Raw genomic sequence first — 8,933 nt, 5'->3', positions numbered from 1 at the left:
GTGAGTGTTCTCCATTGAAGACTTCCTGTGTTCCTGGATAATCTGAGCACTAAATCATTCATGAACCTTCTTGGATGGTGAAACTCCCTGCTGTAACTGCCAGATAGAGCAGCTGAGGTGAGGGATACCATCTTTACGTGTTTATCCCAATATATTAGAGAATGGAAATGGAAATCCTGGCAGTTGTCATACAATGATCATTCTCAGAGACTCATTGACATTTGAATTATTCCAGATTTAACAAGGGTCCAAGGAACTACGTCGAAAAACCCCTGGGTGTCTGCGAACCTGAGGTTTGGAGGCACCGGTCAGTAGGGTGCTGAACCGGGAAGGAGCAGGTCGGCCGCTGGGCTCTAAAAGCCATCTATCAGCGCTGACAGGCGGGTGGGGTGGGAGTGACAGACCAGCTTCTGCTGGGTTAAAGACGACAACTGCATCAAGCTGAAAGAAAACTCACCATCTACAACCGGAATTAGATCATTTGTGCTTCAAAATAAAACCCTACAAAATGTTTAAATACAGAAAGCCCTACAGATTTGTTTTCATTCCATTGAACCCTTTATTAGATTTCATATGGAGACAATAAAGTGCAAATTGTGTTTTTTAATCATTTTATTACTGCACTATATGACAACTGACAAAACACATGTCCTCTGATGAACACTGCCGTATAGTTTTGACAGTAATTTCGTGTCAAAGTTGGCTTCTCAATTTTATGCTTATAGATTAACATTATTGATAAATTGTACTGTAAGACAGTGAATGATGTAGGACTGATTCTTGCCAAAAAATCCAGTCCTTTAAACAGCACAACACAAGAAAATATGCTAGAGGGTTTTAGCATAGACATCATGGTTGCACAACTGAACATTTGAGCGATATTATGGCATAAAAATATAAACCCAGTCGTTAAAAAATTTAACTTTTTAAAAATTTGAATACATTTGTGATTTACTGTCTAAAACGTTGTTACAATGGCAAACACAACGTTCCCTGAAAATTTGAGTGAAAGTCCTGCTAACGAAGAAATAAAAAAAAGGAGTAGCTTTTATTTACGTGTTTCTCAACTTTGCTTCAAAGTCCACCAGAACATGAACACTTCAGGGAGGTTACAGGCTTTACGGTGAAAGCTGTAACCGGATGTGACCTATGTTGCCACATGGAGCTTGACAGGCTGAGAGAGGCGGGGGATTGCGAACAGACCGACTGAGTGGAGATCTGCTGTACACTCAGTCGGAGCAGCCGATACTGAAATAGGTGGTACAAGTTCCTCCTGAGTATCTCCGCGGTCGAGACAGGGCACAGAGAGAGAGAGACCACTGGAGCTTGCTTTTTTTTTTTTTTTTTTTTTTTTTTAATTTTTTTTTAAGGTAAGTTTCATATTTGTGTGTTGCTTCGGTCAGCGAAAGGCTATTGGCTTCTGTCGGAGTTACTTTGTTGCTATGCACGCTGTTGCAGAAGCGGAGGGTTTTGCAGCCAAATGAACCTGCAGTGTTTTTTGTCCACACACGGAGCCTCTGGAAATGGTCACAAAAAAGATCCTAGCGGGAAAATAACCCACACGCTAACATTCATGTTTAGGTGTTAGATATTGTGCCGGGGGGGGGTAATTAAACATCCCACCTGATAGCATCGGTTTGTGATGCATGCACCTCCGGATTTGTGGAGCTTGAATTTCCTCGCGGTGTGTTTGGCTATTTGTCCCGGCTCAGGAGGGCGGGGGGGGGGGGGCTTTCTCCGGCAGGCACGTCCCTGCCCTCGCTCCTGGGAATCCTTCGTGATGCCGAGTCGGAGCCCTTTGTTATGAATGCACATGGATTAAACTCTTTTGTGTTTTATTCCTGCAGTCCGTGTGGGGCTTGAACGGACCCTGCCCCCCGCACGCCACCTATGCCCCCCACCCTCCCTTTGCCACCGCCACCCGCCCCAGGCATGCTCTGACCGCTCAGCTCCCACGATTTACAAGGCTGCCTGCTCGTTTTTTCTTAGGGGTTTAACAGTGGTGGAGAAAAACGGTACAGTCATTTCAATGCAGTGCTTATCCACATATGCAGCAAATAACCCGCATCGAGGGGTTGAAATGCAGCTCAGTAGCACATGTTGGAGTGGATGCTGTTCAGCCACATCTGTTTTGAATGAAGCACAGGGACAAAGGCAGTTGGAGTCTCCGGCTGTTTTGCTGCTACAGTGGCTGGTCTGCAGATGTATGCAGAAAAAAGCTCAGGTCGTGATCTCCATGTTGATGCGCAGTTTGATACCCTGCCATCTACACCCCACATTCACTAGCGCTACATTATAGTGCTTTGCCATAATGCACTTACGCAAGTGGATTATTTTGACTTAATGACACTGATGTCTACTTGTTCACGGTATACATACGGCAGTGCAGATCAATGTAGGGGTCAGACACTTCTTTTGTTTACCAGAAGTCAAGATCATTCCCACGTGTCATCAGATTGTTGATGCTCATTGAGGATTTCTATAGAATTACATATTTGCCTCAGATGAACTACAAACCTCTAGACCCACTTTTGGAGAGACATCAAGTCTTTGGTTATGAAGGTCCGACAAACCGTCAGTAGTTGCACAACCACCATTAAAATCTCTACAAAGTAACAAGTTGGCTGGCACGCTCCCCTGAGACTTGACCGTTCTCTGACACGTGGTGACGGGGATTCATTTCCAACAAAATGTACTCTCCTTGGTCCTCTGCCGGCACTCTGAGACATCGCCGCAGTCCAAAAAAGACACCGCGCGAACTGTAAGTTTTGGCTGTATTGTGTCTGACAAGTCAGTTTTAATTCAGGGTTAACAGTAGTGACTCGTCTTTGTGGAGTTGTGGGCCCCTGCCAGTGTGAGTGATGTCATGCTTGATCTTCAGCCAGTTTCCGTCTTGATTTTTTTTAAAGTTTCTCAGGGTTCAATAGGCCTTCATGAGTCCACATTAGATCATTTAATGTCACATTCTTGCTTTTTGTGGCTTGCCAGTTCAGTAATCACCTGTTTGACTGTCTGGGAAAAGGGTTTGGTTATACTGGTGCATATTTGGGAGCTTTAATTTTTTGGATAATTGTCTCCAAGTGTCTCAAGATAGAGTTATCTTTGACAAACTACCAGCATGACATTCTCACACTCCAGCCCCATCGTGTCACATATTATTTCCTTGATCAGAGAACGTGGTACACCACAAACACAATCTGTGTTTCCTTCATTGCAGCATTGATAGTGCCATTATCATGTGCGTGACTGGAAGCTCTCACAGATTCTCTGGCACCTCTGCTGATGGTGTGAACTGTAGATTGTGTCTGTGGTGGGGTGTTAGAGGTGCGGTTACATGAGGATCTGCACCCAGCACTCATTTATACACGCACACACACACAATTTAAAACAGACAGTAGCTGTCATTCATAAAGGCTCGGACATGTGTGTGTTGACATCATGTGCTGGGACTGGGCTGCTGTTAGACCAGGGGTGGGCAAACCTTTTGGCTCAGGGGCCACATTGACTTTTAAAATTTGACAGACGGGCCGGGCCAGCACCAGATGCATACATATCAAACATAAATATAAAAAAGGCATTACAGTGTTAATACGTACATTCACTTTTAGTGGGAACAGTGTTGTTGATCACCTTCTTTGCCAGAGCATCGAAGTCTGGTGTTAGTTTTGTTGTGTTCTCAGAACAGATCTGAGGTGTTCATCATTCAACTGGGATCTGTGAGGTGCTTTGTTGGTGTCCATCACACTAAAAGTCTGTTCACACACGTACGTAGAGACAAACAACACCAGCATCTTCTGGGACATCTTCTGGATGTTTGGACATTTGGCTGCTTTAATGAAGCAGAAAACTCATCCAGTTTAAGAGAGTTGAACTTCTCCTTTAAGACGGTGTCACATTGGAGATCAATCAGTTCACACTGCAGCTCCTGTGGCGCCGTTTCAGGGTCTCGTGTGAAGGGACATGAGACCAGCTAGAGGGACAGGACACCAGCTGAAGGGACACGACACCAGCTGAAGGGACAGGACACCAGCTGAAGGGACAGGACACCAGCTGAAGTGACTTGTCACCAGCTGAAGTGACTTGTCAAAAAATCAGAGAACCAATGGCAGAATTCTCCGTGCAGGTTGTCCAGTGATTTCCTGTATGTCTTCATGTCGAGGACGTCTTTCAGCGTAGCCAGCGTGGGGAAATGAGCAAATGACTTGGTTGACATTTGCTTTGAGAATAAAGCTAGCTTGGTTTTGAAGGCTCTGACGTTTGAGTACATTTCATGCACAAACTGGTCTTTCCCTTGTAGCTTCACGTTCAGCTCATTCATGTGTGTCAGTATGTCCACAGCAAAAGATAAATCACAAAGACAATCTGTGTCACTCAGCTCAGGAAAATCGTCAGCTTTCTCAAGTAGCTCCAAAAATGAGATAATCTCCTGTTTGAGCTCCAACACTCGTTGACATACTTTCCCCAAACTTAACCAGCGGACGTTGGAGTGGTGAAGCAAGTCCTGGTGATCAGAGTCATTTTCTTCAAGAAACTTAATAAACTGACGATGGTGAAGTCCCCTCGCTCCAATAAAGTTCACCACTTTTACAACTGGCTTCACTACGTGGTCGAGCTGCAGGACGGATTTACACAGTGTAAGAAAATGTCCTCCTGCTCAGGGTTGTCCTCTTTCACCCTCTCCTGGATTCTTTTGAGCAACCCGACGTTTTTTCCAGTCAGATTTGTCGATCCGTCTGTGGTAACGTTGGTGAGCGTACTCCGAGGTAGCTGGAGCCTCTCGATGACCCCCGACACGCCGTCATACAAGTCCTCTCCCCGCGTTTTTCCCTTTAGGGATTCCACGGCCAAAAACTCCTGTTATCTCAAAATTGTCATTAATCCCTCTGATAAAAATTAAAAGCTGAGCGGTGTCCTTTATGTCATTACTTTCGTCCAGTGCCAAGAAATATCATGTAAATGACTCCGCTTTTTTGTTTAGCTTGCTAGCCAAGTCTTCGTCAATCATCTCAACACGGCGAGTCACTGTCCTGCATGATGAGCTCATGTTTTCTAATTTGTTCTTCTCTCAGGACACCAGATACCTGCTGTCTCTACCATGCACTCTTTGAGAAACTCCCCTTCGGAGAAAGGCTTGCTGGTCTTTGCTAATTTGAATGCCAGCAAACATCTTGTCTTCATGCTTGATTCTTGGATGGCAGTTTGTCAGATAAAGGTGTTTTGCTGCAAACGATCTGCCGACCTCCGAGCAGTCGCCGTCCGTTCCTGCATTGACTGGTTGTTGGCGCAATTAGCATGCTTGGTGGAAAAGTGATGGCTGATGTTGTATTCCTTTAAAACCGTAACGGTTTCTTGGTAAATAAGACACACAGCCTTCGACCGGACTTCATTGAAAAAGTATTTAGTCGTCCATTCCTTATTATACACTCGGGACTCGCTGTCGACTTTTCTTTTCTTTGGCCCGTTCATTGTTGCAGATGGGTTCAGAGCAGCAGCAGAGTAACAACAGAGATCAGCCCGGCCTCCGCAAAATCAAGTCAATGTATCACTGCGCCTAGTGCGCCACCTGGTGGACCGCCAGGTATTACAGGACAAGGTCAAATGAATGCAGTCATAATTATGATATGATTTGATTTGGGCAATTCTGTACCAATCTTCGGCGGGCCGGATTAAAAAGACCAACGGGCCGGATGTGGCCCGCGGATGTGGCCGTAGTTTGCCCACCCCTGTGTTAGACACACACACACTGAAAGCTCTGGTATGATGTAACACCATATTTGTGTGTGTGCTTCAAAGTGTTGAAACAGATCAAACAGAAACTATTTAAGCTCATTATGAACATCTCTCATGGGCTCCCATTCTGGCCCAGACGGCTCTCACCACTGTAAATCTATTTGGGGTGCATAGCTGTCAGTCCGAGTTGCAGAGTGTGTATACATATTCCTTTACATAAGGATGGGCCCTGTAGATTCAGCCGCATGTTCTCACGCCTCACTAAAAGCACCTGCTTTTACCGCCTGCACTTCCAAGATGTCAGTCCACGGCGGATGCTATTTCAGGGAGGAAGAAGGAGAATTTGATATGAGGGGGAGCTGCGGCTGGCCGGCCCCGGTATTTATTTAGGTTAACTGACGAAGGGATATTCTCTGACGGACAGATCAATGACAGGCCTCATCCCTAAACAAACCCTGCAGGAATGGTGAAGGCCCAGCTGTCTTCTGACTCTCACACTGATGGTGTGTGACATCGCAAGAAGATCACCTCAAGCTTTTAAAAGGTTTCTGACTGTGTCTTGTAGCTCCATTAATGAGTAATGTTGCCAAACTGCAGGGCAGGACTCGAATAAAACGACACGTCCTTCCTTTATTTTTGGATGCAGCCTCTGAGGGAACGTAGGCTCCAGGCAGTCATTGTAGTCACCGGACCGCATGCAGGATCAATGTGTGGGGTCATTTTGTCATCACTTTAAGTTCCGCAGAGGGGGATCGGGTTACCTGGCTGGATATCCGTAGCAGTCATATCGGTTACCAGAGAAATCAGTGTTGGCTGTCTGTTGTGGTTTTTGAGGATCAGAAGGAGGAGTTGCCCTGCAGTGTTATTTATTTGACTCACCAATACAGTACGTCTGTCTGGCAGCAGTAGATCATGTCATAATGTGAGTGTATTACAGCAGTAGACCTTTGTGGTTGTGGTGATAAGGTGAGTAATAAGGTGGGGTGTGACGGGCTGGGAGGTTCCTAACATGGAGGAGAGTGTTTATGTGGTTTGGTGGCCGCCTGCTCATCTGCCAAAGCTTGCTAAAGGTTTTGTACCTGTTACAAATGCAGCTTGTGATATTTATCTGAAACAAAACTTCCTCCTCTCTGTCTTATCTCCTGCAGCCCAGCAGTTCTTCCAGTCGACATGAAGATCCCGTCAGGCCTGGGTCACTGAGCAGCTGAGGTCAGAGTTCAAGCGCTTGTTCCGGCAGTCATGGCTGACAGAGAGGGGCCGCCCATCACTCCGGGCCAGGTCTACATTGAGGTGGAGTACGACTATGAGTACAAGGCCAAAGACAAGATGGTGTCTATCCACCAGGGAGAGTGCTACATGCTAGTGAAGAAGACCAATGAGGACTGGTGGCAAGTGAGGAAGGAGGAGGGCACAAAGGCCTTTTACGTGCCAGCTCAGTACGTCAGGGAGGTGCGCCGGGCGCTCATGCCCCCCCAGAAACCCACCTTGAGGGCCAAGCCCACTGTTTTAGATATCTGCCGGGCATCCAATGAGAACCTAAACAGGCCTCAGCCGGAAATGTCCAGCTTTGGGCGCCCGTCACCTTCCTCCACCCCGTCACCATCCTCTGACCGTGTCACACCACCCGTTCTGCCCAAGGATGCTAACCAGAACGTGGGGAGTCCCCATCACTGCAAGTTGGTGGCCGAATTGGTACTTCTTCACAACAACAACAACCATCACCACGCTAACAATTCCACATTGCCACGGACACGGGCTGATTCGCCTCCTCTCAAAGTGGGGAACCACCACAATAACAGTCCAGATGGTGACAAGAACTTGCCTCAAAGTGAGCTGCCAGGAGAGGGACTGAACAAGCTCCGCAATGACTCGGAGTCTGGGGACGAGCTGAGCAGCAGCTCAACAGAACACATGCAGGTAAATTACTGCCTTATTTACATATGATGTCCTCCCAGGATGTGCTTTGTTTGATGCATTTATGAGTTTTGACTTTGTGCATTCTTTTGTAGTTTAAAGGGATAATCCACGTAAAAATCAGTCACAGTACTAAATGTCCGGAGTCACCACTCGGTCCAAATCCTCAGTTCATCGAGTCCACAAGGGGCTTCAAGCTGACTTTCTGCAGCTTCCAGAGAGTTCGCCAGACTTTGCCTGGCTTTTCTGATTTAGTTACTCACAATTAGTTGAAATACGGATATAATGTAGTTTTTCCAATTGTCAACTAAAAATGTCGCAGACTTGACATGATGTCGACGTAAGTATGACTGAAGTCCGCAAGTCCATTGTGTAGACATTTGGCAGCATCCAAACACCTGCAGTTCTATCTCTGCTGTCATACAAACAGAAATGACAGATTTTTGGTACCACTGGTTTTTTTGGCCTTCTTTCTTCCATTCTCTGTGGTTTATTTCTCACCCTCATTTTTTCTCTGAGCCAGCTGACTATGCAACAATCACATTTTGCAATTTTGTGTGTTCAGAGATTGCAGGTTCTTCACTCCTTGTCTCTTGCATGGCTACATAAGTTAATCAGCTGCTGCACCACTCTGCCCTCAAACGATTGTTGTGCATCATTTGCCAAACCTGATGAAAGTATCAACAGTTGTACATGCTTCTTAAAACATTCTGCTGTTGCCCTTGAAGCATAATATTTCTGGCTGTACAGATGGGCATTTCTTTTTTGGGAAGGGAGGCAGCTGTTGCAGTTGGGTCATTAAAGACTAAATGGTCTGTTCACAGCTTCCATGTTAAATGGAGGGTTCTGTAATTGCGAGTCTTCAGGTACATTGAATCAGAGGGAAATACCGAACAAACTGCTAGGTTGTGTTGGTTTGTCGTTCTGCTGTCTCTTTTGCTAGGTTGTGTTGGTTTGTCGTTCTGCTGTCTCTTTTGCTTTTTACATTTTGTGATGTTGTTGTAGGTGTGTGTAAGTAAGGTTACATCCAAAGTTAAGGCTTTGAGACAGATTATCTCTGCAAGGGGTTTGGTATCTGCAGTGACTGAGACTTCCTCATGCCCCCCAAAGAAAACATAAAATTAATTTCCTCCATCCCCCCAGTCTTTCCTGTCCCCAGACAGATAATTTAGGCCTCCTCCCACCTCCATGATATCTGTCTCATCCCTCTGAGCCAGGAGAATAGCTGGAAGGCTGCAGGAACTGGGGCTTATCCTTGCTGGTCTGCAGCTGAGGTAGATCAAAGTAGA

At 46.0% G+C, this 8,933-nt stretch overlaps 1 protein-coding gene across 5 annotated transcripts in view; it reads left to right on the top strand.

Moving 5' to 3' along the window:
• Positions 1-6,882: 6,882 nt before the first annotated feature.
• arhgap12b (Rho GTPase activating protein 12b) overlaps positions 6,883-8,933 on the top strand; it is a 60,752-nt gene continuing 58,701 nt past the window's right edge. For all 5 annotated transcript variants that reach the window (XM_069698088.1, XM_069698084.1, XM_069698087.1 and 2 more), the window contains exon 1: positions 6,883-7,647. In XM_069698088.1, coding sequence (XP_069554189.1) covers positions 6,970-7,647 — 678 coding nt within the window. In that variant the 5' untranslated portion in view covers positions 6,883-6,969. The remainder of the gene's footprint in view (positions 7,648-8,933) is intronic.

The sequence above is a fragment of the Brachyistius frenatus genome, unplaced genomic scaffold, assembly GCF_029030835.1.
Source record: "Brachyistius frenatus isolate BFR_SWC_R1_liver_20210118 unplaced genomic scaffold, ASM2903083v1 Contig_25, whole genome shotgun sequence".
NCBI lineage: Eukaryota > Metazoa > Chordata > Actinopteri > Embiotocidae > Brachyistius > Brachyistius frenatus.
The sequence above is the reverse complement of the archived record's forward strand: the minus strand, read 5'-3'. Positions and strand labels throughout refer to the sequence as shown.